Source organism: Monodon monoceros, unplaced genomic scaffold (genome assembly GCF_005190385.1).
Source record: "Monodon monoceros isolate NGI ecotype Baffin Bay Population unplaced genomic scaffold, NGI_Narwhal_1 Super_Scaffold_7, whole genome shotgun sequence".
Taxonomy (NCBI): Eukaryota; Metazoa; Chordata; class Mammalia; order Artiodactyla; family Monodontidae; genus Monodon; species Monodon monoceros.
Genome location: NW_021703784.1, coordinates 52,079,524 through 52,099,835, shown reverse-complemented (window position 1 = coordinate 52,099,835; position 20,312 = coordinate 52,079,524). Strand labels below are relative to the sequence as shown.

At 46.9% G+C, this 20,312-nt stretch overlaps 1 protein-coding gene across 1 annotated transcript in view; it reads right to left on the bottom strand.

The window, feature by feature from the left end:
• The window catches only part of TENM4 (teneurin transmembrane protein 4), a 740,944-nt gene that overhangs the window by 108,505 nt on the left and 612,127 nt on the right, over positions 1 to 20,312 (bottom strand). The window contains exons 17-18 of the mRNA XM_029207627.1: positions 17,031 to 17,216; positions 2,041 to 2,187 (exon numbers count right to left, since the gene is read on the bottom strand). Of these exons, the coding sequence (XP_029063460.1) occupies positions 2,041 to 2,187; positions 17,031 to 17,216 (333 nt within the window). The remainder of the gene's footprint in view (positions 1 to 2,040; positions 2,188 to 17,030; positions 17,217 to 20,312) is intronic.

The following is a 20,312-nucleotide window of genomic DNA, read 5'->3' as shown; positions in this document are numbered from 1 at the left end:
TAACTTATTCTGGTATGCGTGTTACGGGGGAGCGCACCCTCTCCCCACATTTCTCAGGGACATTCAGTTCTTTTAATGCCCAGATAGTCAACAGCTTTGGCCAAGACCCTGGATCCCTGAGAAGGGAATGACTTCATGGTACGGCTCCTCTCCCTTTCTTTTCTAACTATAGGAATGTCATTGCTAGTCATGGAATTGCGTCTACATAGGCAAAGTGAAGGGGGGGAGTTAGGCAGATAATTTAGGCTGACATCTCTTCCCTATGAAGAGCCAGTACGATTGTACTTTATCTTGCCCGAAGACAGGGCTACTTGGTGCCCTTCCCTGCTTTGCCCATGATGTTTTCTCCCTCCTTTCCAAGAAACGCCTGCCTGCCCAAGCTTCACCTTCTTGATGAATGTTCTCCTACTCTCACAACAGCTAATACAGAAGTCTGCAAGTGCCCTTATCACTGTCCATTAGCCCTTAACTTTGGTCTCCCTCCCTCATTTGAGCTCCTGGAGTGTGGGGACCGGACTTACTCATCTCTGTGCCTGGTCTAGGGCCTGGCTCCATAACAGGAACCCTGGATATTTATGGAGCACAGAATGAATGAGCTCCACAAATCTCAGACTGATTAAGGGACATTTCAGCCCTGTGAGCTCTCAAGAGGAGAGCAGGGACCCACTGCCTCTGCCTGGCTACCATGACCCAACCCCACGAGCTCCTTGTCGACAATTACCCCACGGGGCCCAGGACTGGGTGCATCAGGCCCGACCACCTCCTGGATTCAGGCAGCAGACCGAAGGACTGAAAGCTGGCTCAGACAAAGACCGGTGGCCTGAAACAGCCCAAGGCTGCCGGAGCCAACTCAAGGCAAATGAACCAGAGTAATCACAACAGCACACACTTGGCCTTTTAATCCTTCTGGTGCTTTGAGATCGTAGAATCACGCTAAGTAGAAGGTTCCCAAAGGCTGGGATGCTGAGTTTCTGGCCTGTTGACTTCCTACTCTGTGCAGTATATCAGAAAGTCCCTTGGTATAAATATGAGGGAGCTGCATAAACACATCTGGACTAGGCCAACCGTTAGGCCGTCATTATAAAGGAAGGATGAACTGTTTTGATCTTTTTTTTTTTTTTTTTTTTCATATCTCCATCTTTTTCTTCTCCTAGTAACCCCTTGAGATTGATAGAGTCAGGAGGGATCAACCCATCTTCCAAGTGGAAAAGCAAAGCGCATTGTGTTTGTATTTATACAAGTTCCACACAACAGAAAGACGAAGGCTAACTCTAGGACTACTATAAAGGCTGGAAGGGCTCTTATGATCCAATGGCCCCATTTTATAAATAGGGAGTGTGAGGCCCACTGACATCGAGTGGCTTGCTTCAGGACACACAGAGCACCAAAGACAGAACTGGGGTTAGAGCCCCGGACTCTGCACCCTTAGCTAGTAAAAGCCCCACGAGACTAGGCCTCCCTTCCTTAGGGTTTTGACCGCCCAGCACTTGAAAAAAACCCAACGGCAAAGGCAAATTCCACTACAAACCCACACGGACAGAAGGTGTGGAGGCAAAGGTGGCCCCCAGCATGCTTGGTGAGGGTTACCACCAGAATCAGGGGAGAAGGGACCTTGACAAAGGTAACTCAGCCTCCCTCCCCTGGAGAAGCATCCTTTCTGCCACTTTCTGTGGTACAGAATCGGGTGGCCTCTTCTTGTCCACTTGCAATGGCGGTATCTCCTAACGTTGCCAGGCAACTCATTCCATTAGTGAATTATTAGAAAATTCCTTCTTCCATATGCCTTCTCCTCTGCACTTGCTCTCAGAGGAGGGTAACTGCTTTTGTTTGCACCAGCTAATTTTAATGAATTCAAATGGAACAACCAGTGATATGCACTCTTTCCTTAGATGACATGTGCCGTTTTATGCCTACCCTGCAGGCCCCCTTGACTGGACAGCTGGTGTGTTGGTGGCCTGTTATCTCAGTAACGCCCACCCTCCACTCTGTGCTTCCCACAGCCCTGGAGATGCACAGCACCCATGGGTGCCAGAGCCCTACCTCCATCGTTGTCTTTGCTGTCACCACAGGCAGTTTCCGTGGACGTGTCGCAGCCAGCTCCTCTCCAGCCCAGCTGGCAGACGCAGTGCCACCCATTCAGGTCCAAGGTACATCTGCCGTTGCCATTGCACAAGCCAGGGCAACCCTCTGCAAGGCAAAGCACACGGAATCAAGGTATGATCATCCACAGCCACCTGGCCACATACACGCACACTCTGCCTGTCAACTTACAAAAGGCTTTCACATTCGTCAGCGCATCGATACCCGCAGCACCCGGGGAGGCCTATCATTAGAACGGCCACTTTACCTCGAAGGCAACTGAGACTCAGAGGTGGAAGGCCTCACTAAGGATGCACAGTGATCAGGATTCTAGAGCAGGAGTCAGTGGATGTGGGCTTGTCCAAATTTGATCACTGGAGCTTTTAGGCTGCTCCTGGCTGCTTGCTCACTCTTGCCTGTTTTTCCTGTCTCTGGTGGCTGTGTGGAACAAGGGAATCATCTCTCTATTTACTCCTCTTGTCCCCTCAGCACTTCTGGGTCTCATTCTAAAAGGCTGTACTTTTCTCAGGCCTTGTTACTAGGTTCATTGTACTGAACCTTAGGTTTCTCATTTATTTTGTCCCGTTTTCTCCTCAACAACTGTCTTTGCTTTCAGGAAGAGTCCTGGAGTCTTTTTTTCCCCATCTTATCTACAGCGAGTAAAGGGAACCCGGACGACTGCCACGAGAGACACGAAGTAGGGCTGTCTGTGATTGCCATTGCAGGTTTGGGCAGGCTCCCCTTCCCTAATTTTCTTCATCTGTACATCTGTCTGCCTGTCTGTCATTTATTAAGCACCTTCTCTGGGCTGGCACTGGAGGTAGAGAGATGAGTAAGACTTAGTTCTTATTCTTGAGGAGCATGTAGCCTATCAAAGGAGACAGGTTTGTATAAGCAAAATATTTCACTGCTAAGTACCCTGAGGGAGATGTACAAAATATGGTGGGAACCAAATACAGGAGTGGCCATCTGCCTGAGAGGGCTGTGGGTGATTCAATCAAGGAGGGTCAGGCAATATTTAGACTCTGCCTTAGGTCTGCTTTGACTATATCATAAGGTGGGGAGTTACTATTCAAGTAGATTTGCAGGTTTTTGTTGACCACCTTTTCAAACCCTTCTCTCTCTGAGTCTGTAGCTTAGAAATCTAGGCCTGAGAATCTGTGAAGTTACACGGTTTACTCCAGCTTCTGTGTTGCTGCTTGGTTTTCATTCAAGTCCTCCTTTTAACAAATCTGCCAATTCTTTTCTCAGAGGGGCTATCAAAATATTACCTCCCTGGGATGTCTTCTCTGGCCCTTGCTCAGTCTCAGGGAAAGGTATGGATGTGAAAGCACTCTGCCATCTATAAAACTTGTTTTATTATTAAGAGCAGCAACTACAGCTGCAAACTACATTTTCTATCATGAAATAACTGAAAACCGACCCATTATTCTTAAATGGGACAAGTGTGGATGTGGCTGTCTGATATAAGACCTAGGCCAAGGTAGGTACTCGCTAAATGGCCGATCAAATAGAATCTAAAGCTGTAGTGTTTCAAGGCCTTCTGGTAGTTGACTGTTCTTACAAAGTAAAAGAAAAGAACATGTTCATTTATACTTCAGATGTTCAATACAGATGTTCAATACCAATCCATCAATCTGGCCACTGTGGTCCATTCAAAGGAAGAAACATTTACGGAGTGTGCACTCTGAGCCTAGGAGGGATTCCTGAGGAAGTTTTGAAGCAAATGTAGATAAGGGGGTCACAGCAGAAGCCTGCTGGGAAAGGTGGGAAGCCAGCAGCACGGCCACCCCAAAAGTGATCGAGAAAGCAGTTGGAAAGCACAGGAGCAGTGCTGTGACGTGCAGGTGACCGCCCAGGCGCTCTGGCTCAGTAGCTAACATCAGCCGCCCCTCCTGATCTAAGCAAACACAGACTCCCTCTTTTTCCAGTTAATCCCATTTAAGTTGTGTCCATCCAGCTGAGACTTTAAATTAAGCCTCCTATGTATTTGAGATCCGTTTTGGAGGAAGAAGAGTCCAATCGTTAAGAATGGTAGTGGACTGCTTTCTCTTGCTCCAGGATGTAGCCTCTTGTAAGATGCAAATAACATCTCTTATCTAAGAGCATACGCTTGGGAGCCACATCAAAGGCTGGCTCTGACACACAGTGCCTTTAGGACACCCAGGCACCTTATTTAATTTCTCTGAGCCTCAGTCTACTTATAAAATGGGGTTGTTGGGAGGATTAAATAAGATAATGTATGCATGATGCACAAAGCCCGACATACAGCTTGAACACAGTATCTGAATCTTCTACTCACCTTGACCTTCTCTCTAGTTTAGTAGAGGGACTATAATATCATAAGTTGTATCCCTAACCTCAGGTAGGGGTCATAGAAAGGCAAAATAGAAAACTGAGGCAGTTATCTAGATCAGAGTTGGCAAGCTTTTCCGGTAAAGGTCCAGATAATAAATATTTTAGGCTTGTGAGCCATATGGTCTCTGTTGCAATTACCCAACACTGCCACTGTAGCTTGAAAGGAGCTACGTACAATTTATAAATGAATGGGCATGGCTGTGTTCCAATAAAACTTTATTTACAAAAACAAGTGATGAGCCAGATTTGGTCTGTGTGCTGTAGATGCCAAACCCTGGTTTAGATGCTTCAGGACAGTGATGACAATGCCAGTTGCCATATACTGAAGGTCTCCTATGGCTTGCCACTGTGCTAGACGTTCTACATATATTATTTCCAAACTAAGTAACTTTCGGTTATATTTTCCAGATCCTTATTTCCTAGGGCAGTGCCAATTTCACACCCTTTAATCCTAAATTTTTAATAAAAACCATGTGTTATAATACAGTATGGACTTTGTACCTAGACAGACCTCAGTTTAAATCCCAGCACCACCATTTTACTTACTATCTGTGTGATGACTGGCAAATTATTTAACTCTCTAAGCCTCAGTTTTCTCATCTGTAAAATGGAGGTAATATGTAATTCAAAGAGTTGTTAAGAAGATTAACGGGATAATGTATATCAATTATTTAGCACAGTGGGTAACGCTGGTAGGCATTTAACAAATGACAACTGCTGTTATTATTATTGGGTTTATTTTGTTTTAACATTGTATAACTTCACTAAGAAACTCACAAACCAGAAAATAGCCCTTTGCCAATCCAAACTGTGTCAATGTTTGGGTCAGAAGCTGTGGTCCTCATAAATATAAACCTTGCCAGAGGGAGCTGAGACAAACCCAATGACGTGGTCATGGGGCCAACACGCAGCTCAGCAGGAAGCAGCGAGATGGGTTCAGGGTCACGAGTGTCACACCAGGCCCACCGTTTCATGCTTTCCTGGCACTCTTTCCCCCTGAGAGCAACTGTCCCGAGCATACTCAAATTATTAATTTTGCAATAGTTTACTGCCTTACTCCCTCCACTAGAATGTAAACTTGCCATAAAGTTGCCATACTTGCCACAAAGGCAACCTTGGACCTAATCCAGTGCCTTGCATGGAGCCAGTACTCGGTATGTATTTGTTGAAATGAATCAATGAATGAGGTGGAGACCTAGGTCCTGCCTGACTAAGTTGTGGGATCTCGGGAAAGTGATTTTTCCTCTTTTGGCCTCAATTTCCTCATCTGTGAAATGAAGGTTTGGATGAGATGCTCTGTTAGGTCCCTCCAGTACAGCCACCCAATAGAGAAGGTCAAAACAACTTCAAATTTGATGATTTTGTTCTTAATTTCAACAAACTTTACTTAACACCTACTGGACACCAGGCATGTGTTAATTCTGGGGTATACAGAGCTGAGATATAGCCTCTGCCCTCAATATTTTTATACTCTATTTATCGATACCCTTCGTTCCAGGGCAATTTAAAATGGACCTTATAATCTCAAACAATACTTCTCAAAGTGAATTCTTTGAACTACTAGTTCTATGAGGTCCTCAAATACAAACTTCTGTAAGTCTGGAAAACAATATATCCTATATTCTTATCCCAGAAAGTCACACTAAATATTAATACACTAAAGGCTCTGGGAAGTCTTATAATAAAGAAACCTGCTTATTTGAGTATCAGAACGCTTTCCTCAGAGCTATTCCTCCCCTACCCACAACCATTTACAATAATGCAGAATATTCCATTCCACAAAACCCTCTGTGGGAAGCTCCTCTTAGCACACAGTGCCTGGAGCAACACATTCTGTGCTGCTCTTAAACTGCCAGGAGGAGCCCGTGTTCTTGGGGAGGGTAAACTCTACATGTGAAATTACAGCACTCTCTCCACACTTTCTTCAAATGGACCAGGTTCTATCCCGAGGGTCTGCACTGTCCTACCAGTTTCAGGGTTTCAGAGAGAACTGTAGTACCTGTGGCTTGAATGAGGTTTGCTCTCAAGCAGGAATTTGCATCTGGGATCAACACACCCCCATGAGCCAGTATGAGGAAGTCTCCTCTGGGGGACTTGCAGACTTTCTTAAAGCAATATGCCCATCTTTACCCATTGCTAAAGCTCATTAATTCCACAACCCTGAAATTCATCAATAATTCAGAGAGCCCAAGTGAGATTAACAATCCCCTCTGGAACGACTCACACCAGGCATTTGCCAGAGCCGAAATAATGTAATTTTAAGGTTTAGAGAAGGGCTAATAAGCTTTTGAAAAGAAACGATGCCCTTTAAATGACAGGGGACCGCTTTATCTTCAACCTCCTGCTTAAGCCTAGGAAGAAGCCTCCCTTGAAGCTAGAAGACTTTCAGAATCCTTGAAGGTATTTATTTTTTACTTAAGTGGTAAAGCAGCTATGCAACACACCTAACAAAACAAATGTCCCATTTATGTTTGTTTCTCTTTCTGGTTTTCTTGTGCTTTTTCATCCCTACCGTCACTTTCCTAGACAAGGTCACTGTTTTTTCCCTCCTAGATGACAGCAACAGTCTCCTAATTGGTCTCATTGCCCCCAAATGCTCCTTTTCAACTCTTTTCCACAATATGGCCAGATCGATCCTTCCAAATCACAAATGTCATCAAGTCATCGTCCTGCTTTTAAAAGCGGGATACCATGCTTATGTTACGGCCCATGGTCTTGGTCTACGAGGCCCTGCCTAAGCTGGGGAGAGCTCTTCTTGCTAAGTGGCCGTGGGACTTTCTCTATCACAATCGTCATCATACTTTGTTGGAATTATTTGTTTTAGTGTCTTCTCTGCTAGGCTGGGACCACTTCCGTTGTGTGGCATCCACATTTCCTGGCACTTAGGAGGAGTTCAACATACTTGCTGAGTGACGGTTGTTTCCTCAGTGTCTTCCAATGCAAGTGGAAAGCAAAGAACAAAGGCTGGTTTGTCTCTGAACTGCAAAATACTCTACTCTGAAAAGTCTGGGGTTTGCATTATATCGGTCTCTGAATTCTTTTTTGGGGGGGAGTTACCAGTACCCATGATACCAGAAAGCCAGCCAGATGGGGCTTGGTCCAGACCTAGATTTTGGCAAGACACGTTTGTCTTTTAAAGCACGTTATGATTCACTGACCTAATCCAGCTCAAGGTTTGGTGATATATTTTCTGAACTAAAGATCAGAACGGGTGGTTTGAGAGAATACGGGTCACTTCCTGGTGAGGTTGCCAGTTTGGAAGACAGTTTGGAGGAAGAATTTTGGAAATTAATGGGACATTCTCGGTGACTTACCGTGACAGATGAAAGAATACTGGAAATACGGATTAGGCCAGGAAACACAAAATCCTGGGTTCTGCCACTTACTAAGAGTGTGATCCAGAATGGGCCACTCAGCTTCTTCAACTTTAATCTCCTTCTCCAATCGAATGAGTATATCCATTCACTTGAAAAAATTCACAGGACTCCCTTAAGACTCACGGATATGGAAAAACCTCACAAAGTAGGAAAAAGAATCCACCAGCTATTAAACTTAATCCATACTGAGGGTTCCTCTGATAATGATTATGTGTGCAATGCCTACTTTAAAGAGGCTCAGAGGTGCTACTCTTTCTTGCTGGAATAATTTTATTCTTGGTTGAAGGCCAGTACGTGAAATGCGAGGCAGCTTGCTTCTCAACACCATTGGATGGGCCCTAGTACCACCTTTGCTGTATTTGGCAAAGATATTCCAGTTGAAAAGCACTTAGTCATTGATGTTTCCCTAAAATCCTTTCCATCACTTTTTAAACAGCAGTTGCCTATCTCTTATTAAAAGCCAATTTAACCTTTTTCTTTACGATTTCAAAAATTAGTCTGGTTAGTGAAGTCCTTCTCCAAGTTAACGGTGAGGCTAAGAATATGATGATAAAACAGCACAGCTAACATTTACTGAGCATCATTCCTGCCCACGTGCTAAGCACTTTACATTCATTACTTTAATCAATCCTCACGCCAATCCCACCAGGCACGTCCTGTTTTCCTCATTTTATAAAGACTCTGAAGGGAAGAGAGGTTAAGAAACACGGCCAAGATCATCCAGTTCATTAAGTATTGGAGTTTGGATTCAAACTCAGGCAGTCTGACTTCAGAGTATGTTTCGTTAACCAATGAGCACATATTTGGTGCCTGGGGCTGTGTGAGGGCTTGAGGATAAAAAGCTGAAGATGGCATGGTATTTCTCCTCCGGAAGCTTGGGGCCTTTCTGGAGCACACGTATCTGATCGTTCTGAGACTTATTCCTAGAGCAATGAGGCCTCTTTGGAAAATTGGGTACCATCTACTTAATGTACATGTTTAAAACAGAAGGAATTACTTGGCCTGTAGGGAACACTCTTCAAAAATAAAACTTACCAAAGTCAGGCCTTCTCTGAAAAGGAAAAAAAAATCCAAACAAACAGACCATTCACTTCCTGAGGTAAGGGGTCTGTTTTCCCCCATTTCTCCGGAGCCTGGCACAGTATCTAGCACACAGTACTAGTACTAGTGGGAATGGAGTTCTTAGGATTTCTTAGTTTGCTCTGGGGTCTCTTCCCGTCTCAGGCCACCCACCCTGGTTCCCAGCATCTTCATTCTGATGGACCAGGGGCCATAAAGCATGGGCAGGGTGACATGAGATGGGGTAGAAAGGGTGAGGGGGTGTATCTGTGTATGGGGAGAGAAGGACAACAGCACAGTGGTAATGTCACAAAACAGACTGAGCACCTGGGGCAGGGGAGAATGACACTCCAGGTATATCAACCATCTTGCGACCAAAACCCCGCCCTCTGGGCAGTGGCTGCTGTGACAAAGCCTGGGAAGTGGCAGCATCGAGACACCTTGCTTATGGGGTATATATACATTTCTAGATAGGCATTTCTTCTGTCTGTTATGCTCATACACAAGCACACACACAAAGACAACAGGAAAATAGAGGAAGAACACCATACCTTTAACTACCCTATCCAGATAGTGCGCTTGGGAAATAAAAGACAGCACATTTAAGGTAGGGTTGAAAAAGTGCAATACTGCCTGTCACATAACCATGCCAGGTGCCAGGGAGACAAAGGGGGCTGCACCCCACATTTGGGACAGACCTGCCAGGGCGGGGAAAATAAAACCAAAGACAGGACAACACGAGAGAGAAGGAGGGAGAGCAAGCACATTCTCCAGGAAGGGCCAAAAGGAACGTCAACTCACTCTGTGATCCAGGCGTTTGGAAATGTGATCATATAAAGAAGAAGACATACGGATAAGGAGAACCACAGAAAAAGGAGGATGGGAAGCTGCAAAAGTGGCTACACTCCTGCTCCATCAGCTTTATGGAAAACCAGAACTTGCCCCTTTGTCTACCCAAAGCAGCATCCACCTTCCCTCCAGGGGACGCAGCGGGACAAGCGCGAGGGCACCCTGCATGGGCAGAGGTGACCCCAGGAGGTTGGAATTCGGAAATAGGCAAAATGTGAGTCACCCCTGATATACGCCAGGGAAGTAGGTTGGGTCTTTGGTCAAATATACTGCTAGCTTATCTGTCTGCCATTCTTGTATTTTCCACGGACCCATGTGCCCACATAGACTCGAATGCAGAATGCGTGGTGTTCTAAGGAAGATGCATCTCTCCTTTGCATCTTACACAGAATGTGAGGTGCAGGTCAATGGATGTGGCTGTGAAAGACAAGAAAAAGAAAAGAAAACCTGACTCCTTCTCAATGCTGATTAACTTAAAAGGTAGAATGATGTATGCTTTGTTTTCCAACGCATACATCATTGTTATCATCACACATCATCACTGGGGGCTTATATCCAAGCACTGAATTATTTGGCAATCTAAGGTTTTGCTCATTTGTGAGGATGGGTGTCAAATGTGGCTCTGAACTAAACCTACTGTGCATATACATGGGTGCCTGGCTCCGTGCCTGGGGCAGGGCAGACCTCTTCATTCTCAGCATAAATCAGTAACAGCATTTCACCTTCCCTATTGGGCTGTGGTCACAGCCATTGGAGGAGCTTCCCTAGCACCTCCTTCTCTATACCTCCTCCACATGTGTTCCCACAAAGGCTGGAGAGATGGCCATTCCCTGATGGGCTGATGCTTTCAGCCGGGCTGGTCCCCACCCTTGGCTCGATTTCACACGTGAATCAAAAGTCCATAAGAGAGGGCTCAACTGCAATGGTGAGGCCTTATCTGGAAGCCCTAGGGTTCTATAAACTGTAAGAACATTCTCCATAAAAGAAATGTAAATTTTATGTTTTCAATCCTCTGGATAGGACAGACACTGTGGCTGTTCATCCATATATGTTTGCCTCCTAAGGCTGGTGGATGAGAGGGTAGGTTCTTAGTTCAGGCACCCAGGCGGTCTGTGCTTCAAGAGGAAATCTGTGCCCGGAGGCTGCAGAGCCAAGTGGAAAATTGGGAAGAGGAGTCTTCACTGGGTCTGCACGCTTCCCCTTCATTCTTCCAGATGCCACACAGTCCATGAGCTACCAGGACGTAAGAAGGGAAAGTGAAGGGGAGCGGTGTGTTAAACAGGACTGAACAAACAAAGCTGTGGAACGACAGACAGTGCGAAACAGGGTCAGCCCACATGAAGAACCGCCTAGGAAACATCTCTGCTGAAGGCGAAGACCTTCTCGATTCTTGGTTCATCTGTCACCTGCGTCTTAGTCAAGCTCATTCATCTAATTTTGCAAAGTGATCTAAAATTGCTTAGACATCACCTCCCAGGATACGCCAGAGGAGAACCATGACACAACACACAGATCTCCTGGCTCAGCTGGTGTGCTTAGCGTTCAGATCTGCAGAGCTTTGTGGAGGGTCATAATCATAGGTTTTGGTAATGACACTGAACCCAGCTACAGATGAGATGGAGTGAGCCTAGATTTCTCTCACAGGGTTGGCAAGGATGACTCGGCTGGACGAGACAGGCATCATTGGGATTCAAATGACCATACCACTGCGCAGCATCCACTTGGAGGGAATTCTCTGACCAGAAAAACGTCTCCAAACTTAACGGTGATATCATGGCTCTGGTGATGAGCAGAGATTATATCCACTATATAGGCTAATCTCCCCAAACCCAGGGGCTGACCTCAGAGAGCTCCCTCTCTCTCTCTTCTATTGCTATAAGAACTATTTAGCAATAAAGATCTCTATTAAATATGTTTTTACTACCTTTAAAAAATGCTTACTAATTTCTCAGACCACAGGCAGGAACACCAGCCAGTGGAAGTGACGGAGGCACACTCAGGTCGTAATCAATGTTGTGGGTTTCAGGAGACAACAGTGGATTCCACAAATCCTGGGATTCCTTCCTCACACAGTGACCTCAGGCCACGCTGTGAAAAAAGCTGATAACAGCCAGTCAATACCAAGACCAAGAGCTTCCTGGGAATGGAAGAGAGCTTCCTTGCCTCTATTGAAACTGAAAGTGGTAACTGAGTCTTTGAAGTCTGATGCCATTTACTTATAAAAAGGCACATGCAGAAGTCCACACTGCTGTTTGAAAAGCTTGGCACATATGCCCTTGACTCAAGTCACGTAACATTTCATCGTGATTTTAAAGCACTAACTTTAAGAAAAGATGACGCCAAGTCCCTAAGCTTGCATTATGGATGGTGGATTCGGGGCTTCCCCAAATTCCTTCATCTTTCTCCTCCAGATTTCAGGATGAAGACGATGGAAGCAGAGTCATTTTCCTCTTGGACCACGTGCTTCTATGTTCCCGTCACTGTGCAAGAAAGTGGAGATAGTGGAGGCACACAGCTATTTATAAGACAAGCTCTGAGCCTTAGCACGAGGGTAGCCTGTGAGGTCTTAGATCTCTTTAGCATTTCTATGACCTCCAACGTGAAAGCTTCTTTCCTTCACTTGCCTGTACCAATAGAAGTTTCCAGAAATTTCTCTTAAGATAATCCCGAGAAGCTTCAGGGGCCCCCATCAAAGGTTGTGAAGAACATGGCAAGAAGCTTATTCTTCAGGAGCCTCCGTTGACTCTAACAGCTGTATCATTGGTACCCGTTAGGTCAGGTGAAACAAAGATCATTACGGCAGGTGATGACTGGGGTGGCTACAGTCATCTGAACTTCTTTCAGATGGATGACAAATCATCAAAGAGATGTTCTTGTTAAGTTCTTGGATACATTCATGCTCTTCTCTCTTTGGACGAAGGATGGCACCCACCCTGAGAGGGGCTCACGGAGCCCACTCACTGGTCTCCAGTTTCCCACTCCTACCACGTGTGGGCTGAAAGCTCCCAGGACCATCAACTAATCAAGTTCTTGCTCTGATAACACGGGGTAGATCCCTGTCCGTTTTCTCTTTTTCCGTGTCAGCATCTGTCCTACAACTCATGGGTCATGATGTAAGAGAATGCCTCGGAGGAGGGAGAAGCATAGGATTATCTCACAGGCGCTGATACCTTGTGAAGGCTTGTGAGCTCTTGGTTACGGATTGTCTGATTACAAAAAAGAAACTCAAGAGCTACCGTTCAAAAGTGGACAAAGAACTCCAGAAGACTGTGTGGCCTTTCTTTATAATTTCCCTGCATCGGGAAGTCTGGCTTTGCTCGCTCTAGTAATTGCAGCATCAGAGTATTATTTTGATCTTTACTCCCAGAGGAGGATTTGTTTGAGAATCAAGATTTATATGATTGGACAGTTCTCCTGGAACCTAGTAAATACTTCTGCATATCTGGCATCTTGAACGGTCACAGCTTTGGGGTCAAGGTTGGAATTTTACACATGTAATCAGGAGCTAGCATTTCCCACATGTGTTTTGGGACCTCATAGACAAGGGGCAGTGAAGTGAACAAAATAACTATCATAGAAGTGATCCAAAATGTTGGTAAGTGTTTTCAAAGAAAGAGGAAAAATTAAACACCTTCTTAAATTTAGCTATGATTTTCAGCTTTCTCTAAAGAAACTGGAGGTCAAGCCCCAGACTTAAGAGACTCATAAAATTCCTGGAAAAGACGTCCAAAAATACGTTTTTGATGACTCTGTGTTGACCATATACTTGAGAAATGGATCCTAATCAATCCATCTGACCTTAACTTCTAGACTAGGGAAACTGGGTTCCATATACACAAGTGGATGTATTACTAGTAAGTAAGTAAGAGTGAAAATGGAAAAATCCTTTTTTATTTGTGGGATACTTTTAGGAGCAGGTGATGGGTGTGCAGTCTGTGGGCAGTGGAGGAGGGGCCGGAATTCCATCACCCCTGCAGGCCTCCTCCAGCCACCCCACTCTGTGATTCACAGAGGGAGGAACTGAAGCCCCCAGCGACCATGTGGTCTACCCACGGTGCTGTCACCAAGACCTTTCTTGAAGTTGCAAAGAGACAGATAATTCCTAACGTAAGGAATTAAGATTTGAAATAGTCTTGCTTTTTGACAAAAATATTGTCATGAAAGAGGATGCCACTGCCAAATATCCTTTCGTTCTGAAACCAACCTGTTTTGAGAAAAAACAGGGAGCTTCCATAAAAGAAAAGGTGGACCCAAGCCTCCAAAAGGAGATATTTAATTCCTACTATATAATCTGCTCTGGGAAATGTCACTGGGGTAAGAAGGTTTTTAAGCTGGGGACTTGACCCAAAGGAGCCCAGACTTGTCTTACTCTTTTATGCCAGCTGTTAGGGAACCAAGTCATTCTTTCCCGTTTACGGAGGGCAGCAGTGTGCAAATGAACAGGCCTTGCTCTCTTTGGATCCCACTGCATGGAGGTCTCTGAATCAGCGTCGTGGCTCCTGGCCTCTTCTCTGGTATGGGACAGAACCACATTGAAAAATACGAGCTAGCTGTGCGATGACCCATTAGATAATGATGAAATCTGACAACAAGAGAACATTTAACACTTCGAATTTCTAACTTTTCACACCAGCAGTTTTTGCTTTTCCTAAATGATCCTCGCAGGGAGTGAAGTTCCCTGGAACATAAGGAAGTGCTTCTTGTTACCATCAAAGATTAAAAAGGGGTTTCTCCTTCTCATATCTATTCTGAAAAGAAAAAAGAAGGCACCGCCATTGTTTCCCTCGTTTGTATCTCGTACTCCTTCCCTTCCATCCAGCAAGGTTACTGAAGTGTTCCTTCGGCACTAGGGTGTTGGGTTTCTAGCGGGGATGCAGCTGGCCACGGGCAGAGACGCACAGGGGGCAAGTTGCCATGCGGGGAGATTGGACAGGGTCAAAGGAAACGCGCACCACACAATGAAAGGTAATAGAATTCCGAGCCAAAGTCCTTTCATCTGAGCCACTATGACTAGTCCTTTACTTCTTCAATGTCCTGTGACAGTTTTCTGGTATTTATGACTGTCAACCTCCCTCTTGAATCGTGCACATTTACCTTGGTGTATTTCTTATCCGGAGAGGAAAAAGCACCTGCAATCCCAAGGAGGAATTTGCTCTTAAAGAGTGACAACAGGGTGTGCAGGGGAGGTGGGAGGAGCTGGTCTGACTCCTTGGCATCAAAACAGAGATGTTCTTCAAGCTAGGCTGAGGAACATCCACGAGACACTGGCTGGAACACAGCCTGCCCACAAGCCCTGCCATGAATCATCTGTGACTGGACGCAGGGAGAATTTCTGTAAATCCCTCGTCATTTGACTCAGATGAGATGCTTTAACCTTATAAAAGTCTGACATCCATAAACTTCTTGGAACTTGGTAAGGTGAGCCGAGGACTCTATAAGCAAGTGATAGAAAACAGAATGCATTCTCTCTGGGCTGGATTTTGGTTTTAATAGGGATGGGTCCCCTCTGGGCTGGGAGGCTAAAAGGTCAGCTTGTCCTTAGTCATGCAGAAAAGTGAAGGTGAAGGAAGGGCAGAGTTGAAAGAAGCAGGTGGGCCTCTCTGGTGACTAGGGCTGCTTTTCTTTAAGAGGTGTCCAGGGCGGTCGTGGGATAGGATGACACTGACAGAAGGAAGCCACCCAGGGGCGCACAGTGAGACAGCGCGGCGCGTTCTGCTATGGAAAAGCAGGGTGGGCTGCCGGCGGCTATGGAGCGGCTCTGGACTCTGGTAAGAGTGTGGCTGGCCAGCTAGCTGTGGGACTCTGAGACCAACCGGAATAAGAAGGCCCAGCCTCTGGGAAGGATGAGAGCCAGAGGCCTCTGCAGAAAACCTGGGCTTTGTCCTGCAAGGACTGCAGAGCAAGCAGCTGGCGAGAAGCTCCTCCCCAAGGCTCAGAAAACCAAGCCTCAACTTCCAGTCCTACTTCTTAACAGTTAAGTGACCTTGGGCCTCAGGTCCTTGAAAAGGAGGGGGGTAATACGTGTGCCTCCACAGGGTGATGGATGGGAGTGGGAAAGAACGCAGTTAAAGCCCTTAGCACAGTGCTCGCCACACTGTAAATACTCAAAAGTCAGAACCCATTATTAATAATATTAGGAAGTATAAGGTATTCCACTGCCATTGATAAAAAGGGCGATGGTGTGGAGGCAGGGATGATGAATAAAAACTAATTTCAGGCTGCAAAACAAAAGGCATGCGGCCTAAAACAATATGAAATAAGAGGTAGCTCCATTTGCTCAAAATTCCTTTGTCCCTCATAATCTTTGGGGCTTGCCTCCCAGTTTCTGTAATCAAGAGGTGACTGTCAGAGCTGGAGAGGCACCCGGAATCCTGTCTCCTAGAGCCATGTGCTTGCCATTTGATCACAGACCCTTCCTTGAAAAAAATGGAAGGGGAAGAAGTTAAAACACACATACACAGACCAGTTGATTCAATAAAGACCTTTTGGTGAGTGTTCATTCCAGGATAATAAACCAAGCAAACGTCTGGCTGTGTTTAAAATCAACAAAACCAGCAGGAAAGGCAGAAAGAAGGGAACAGAGTGATCAGCTTGTTTTGAAAGCTGCCAACAGTGCTGCTTCAGCAGGGGCTGGTGCCAAGGAGCCACCAGGAGAGGGGAAAGGAGACAAATGCAGACGGGACGGAAGCCGAGGACAGGGGAGGGGGGAGATCCCAGGCCTAATGGGATGCAGATGTGGCCTGGGGCCTGCGGGAAGCTTTCCCCGGGATCCCAGGCATCTTCGGGAGCTCCAGCCTAGGAGGCTACTGGGGGTGTTCAGCGCTAAGCCCAAGACCTCCCAACCAGACCATAAACTGGATTTAATGGCTATGTTTATGGAGTACTGTACGATGTGCCAGCCTGTACTAAACTCTTTACGTGCATTATTATCCCCATTTCACAGGTGAGGAATCTGAGGCTCCGAGAGGCCTTGGGACTTGCTCACAGCTGCTAAGGTAGAGTCATCTGCCTCATGCCTGAACCCCAGCTCCTAACACAAAGTTATACTGCTTTTGGCCCGGGAAGGGCTAAACCCAAGGCACGCTGACCAGCTAGCTGAGATCTGGGAGATACAGGGTGGGAGGGAAAAGGTTAAAAATGTCCTATTGTGAGTTTGAGTCCAACTGATGTCTAGGAAAAGCCAACCATAATGTCGTCAGATGAAAGGACTTTTGGCCCAGTTCCCACATGCGACAGGGGCCCCGAAGTGCCCGACAGACAACGGCACCGCGCAGCCCTGGAGAAGGTGCGGGGGCCTGGCCCTCATACCGATGGTGCAGTGCTCGCCGTTCCAGCCCGGGCTGCACTCGCACTTGCCGTCCCGGCAGGTCCCATGCTCGGCGCAGCGCGGGTGGCAGGCGCGCTGGTCGCAGGCCGCCCCCATCCAGCCGTCCTCGCAGCGGCAGGTGCCCCCCACGCAGACGCCGTGGCCACCACACTCGGCCGCACAGATCTCTGGGTGGGGGGAGGGAGAAGGGGGAGAGAGAAAAGACAAGTATTGAGCCAGTCGTTCTTGGGAACAAGGGTCACACGCTCTGTGAGCAGTCGGGATTCCAGAGGCTCAGGAGGCTAATCTCTGGGGACAAGGACCCTCGGACAAGAACAGTTCTCCAGCCAGAGGCCTGTCCCGAGCCCCTTTCCTCGCCAAAATAGTATGGACTGTAGGGCTCTGCTCTGTTCACTTTTCTCTGTGGCCAGCCTGTCCCCGCTTCTGTGCTTACCGCTTCCAAAGGGGACCACCCTTCTGAACAGATGCGAGGAGAAGTCAAATTTAATTAAAAACCAGTTATGTGTGAAAACAAAGTGAGGATGAGCCAGGCGAAGTGCCTGTGGGTCTGGCTGGGGTGCATGAAGGGTCCTGGGCTTGCACTTCATTCCAGCTTTGACTCTAATTGAGATGGGAGGAAAGGGGAGGCTGGACCCCCGCATCCCAGGGGGGTTCTCTGGTGCTCTGCTGGGTTTATGTTCAGTTCCCCTGCTCACTGCTTCATCACCCCAACTCCAAGCACCATCTAAATGGCTTTTCCCATCCAAAGCAAACAGCTGGACTGGGGGTGGAGGCACTTCACAGCCAGACTGGAGTTGCCCAGCCCTTCACAAAGGCCCGTCTGTGACATGGTGCAAAAGACACACGCGACCTGATCCACAAGCCCCTTGGGCCCAGGGCCAGCGACAACTTCACGGTTACTCAGGCAGAGGTTATGAGAGCTTTGAAACACAACTCCTTTTTAGGAAACCAGTTGAACAACTGGGGCCCTTGATGCTCTCTGCCAGGGCTGTGATGGAGGCCCTGACTCGATTCTGTGCCTCGTGGCCCAACATTCTTCAAATGAAGATCCCAACACCTTTAATTTCTTTCAAATTAAACTGACTGGCACCCATGTCAAATTGCATTTGCACATTACCCCTTCCAAGCTACACTCCTGGCTTGGAAGCTACTAACAGTCCAACCACTTTTGAAAAAGAAAATAAAATTAGATCTCAGAGGCTCAGAACTTCCATATTAATCTACAAGGCAACGGCTAAAATGTTCAAGAATTAAAAAAATAAGCAAAACAGAAAACAGTAATAGTTCCCATTTATGGTGTGTTCCTATGCCTGACATCTTGCCAAGCAAAGCAGCTGGAAAGGGAGTTAATGCGTGCAGTACCACACTGGGTTTCTCAGCTCCCCAGGGGAGAGAAAGGCTGCTGTAAAATGTGTGCAAAGAGCCCTGACCTGGAGCCAGGGGACCTGGGTTCTATGCCAGGCTCAGGAGCAGAAGCTGTGTGACCCTGGGCAGGTTCCTTGACTTCACTGGTGATGCTGCCTCACAGCACCTCTTCTACCCATCAGGGCTATGCTGAGCATTCGGTGAAGTGGACAATAGAAAAGGGCATGGCAAGATCACTAACTCAAGAAAGATTTCTCAGGACAGTGAGCTTTAGACTATGTGTCCAAAGACCAGGTTTGTGAGGTCTGTGTCTGCTCAGCCACGGATCTGCTGTGTGACCTTGGGAAAGTCACTTGCCCTCTCTGGGTGTTGGTTTCCTCATCAACTGCAGGGGGGACCTGATGGCATCTAAGACTGTGGGAGTCTATGATATAAACATCCTCCACGTCACACAGCATGATCTATCCCTAAGGCTCGGCTGGAGTGTCCCTCCTCCTCTGAGAAGTCTCCCACGATTCACTCAGCGGTTGTTCTCTTGCTCTGTGCCTTTCCATGTGACGTGGTAGACTGCTTCTCCATTTCTGCGTGTCTCACTGTCAGACTCAGGACAACCTGAGGCTGGATGAATTCTGATCACCTCTAGGCCTGGTACCCAGCACAGATCTTGGCACAGAACAGACCCTTAATTAAGGTTTGCTGGATAATGAATAAATCCATGTGTGCCTGGGGCTACAGGTGCCTAAGAATTGAAAACAATTCAGGTACACCCTGCTCAGCCTGGCTGAGAGTCAGTCCAGGTCTATCTGTCTGCTTATCTGGTGGGTTGCCCTTGTGAAAACTTCCCAAGCGAGCGTGGAGCTGTGGAGCAAAGTGTCAGAGGACACCCAGCAGCCCTCCAGGAAGGGGATTTTCTCAAGATGCTCTTCAAGTTTCCTTCCCTTCTTGCTCACATGGACAATGTCCTGGATTTTTCTCAGGATGAAGAATGACAATCTCGGGTCCCCGGGTCTCCCTACGTCCTAAGTCTGAAATTTCCATCCCTCCTGCACAGTGCTGCAAGGGCATCGACCCAGGTGACTCCGGAGGCAGGGCCTGGACTCAGGGCTGGCTGAGACTTTCACCTGAGTGCCTGGAGGAAAGATCAGCTTAGCATTCTGGGGGGTTTACTCAGCACATTTTCCAGGTGGTAGTTTATGGTGTGAAAGTAAACTTCCAACAAGCCTTCTGTTCACCGAGGTGTGAGCCTGGAGAGGGACAGGCTGTGGGGCAGCCTTCCTCGGGGTGCTTGGAGTTCACAGTCTTGGTGTTTTGGGCTGCGGGGCACTTGAAGGTCACGGGCTTGAGAGCAGAAGAGGCAGGGCTTCCCCAGCACTTGACGGCCTCACTTCAGGTCCTCACTACTGGGTAGTTCATTCCTTTACTAGTTAACTTTGAGGCAGTGTGTGTGAAAGAGCGTAAGACTTGGAATCAGGTGTGACTCCAAATCTTGGTTCTGCCAGTTGTGGGACCTTAGACAGCCTTCTCAACTGCTCTGAGCTTCATTTTCTTCCTCCGTAAAATAGGGATGATGACAGCACCCACTTCAGAGGGTACACAGCCCTGATATACAGCTCATACTGATTCCTTTATTCTTCCAGTAATAGTCCATGCCTGCCTGCTATGTGCCAGAAACTGCGCCGGGTGCTAGAAATACAGAGGTCAATAAGACACAGTCTCTGCCCCACAGGAGATCATTGCCCAGACAAAGCCCAAACTGATTGCTAAGATCAGCTGAGTAATCTACAGCTGTTACTCACTTCGGCACCTTTCTGCTTACGTGCAATGAAAAAAGAACCGTGAATCTTAGGATCAGACAGATTTGGTATCTATTCTTGGCTTTGTCACTTATTGGCTGGGTA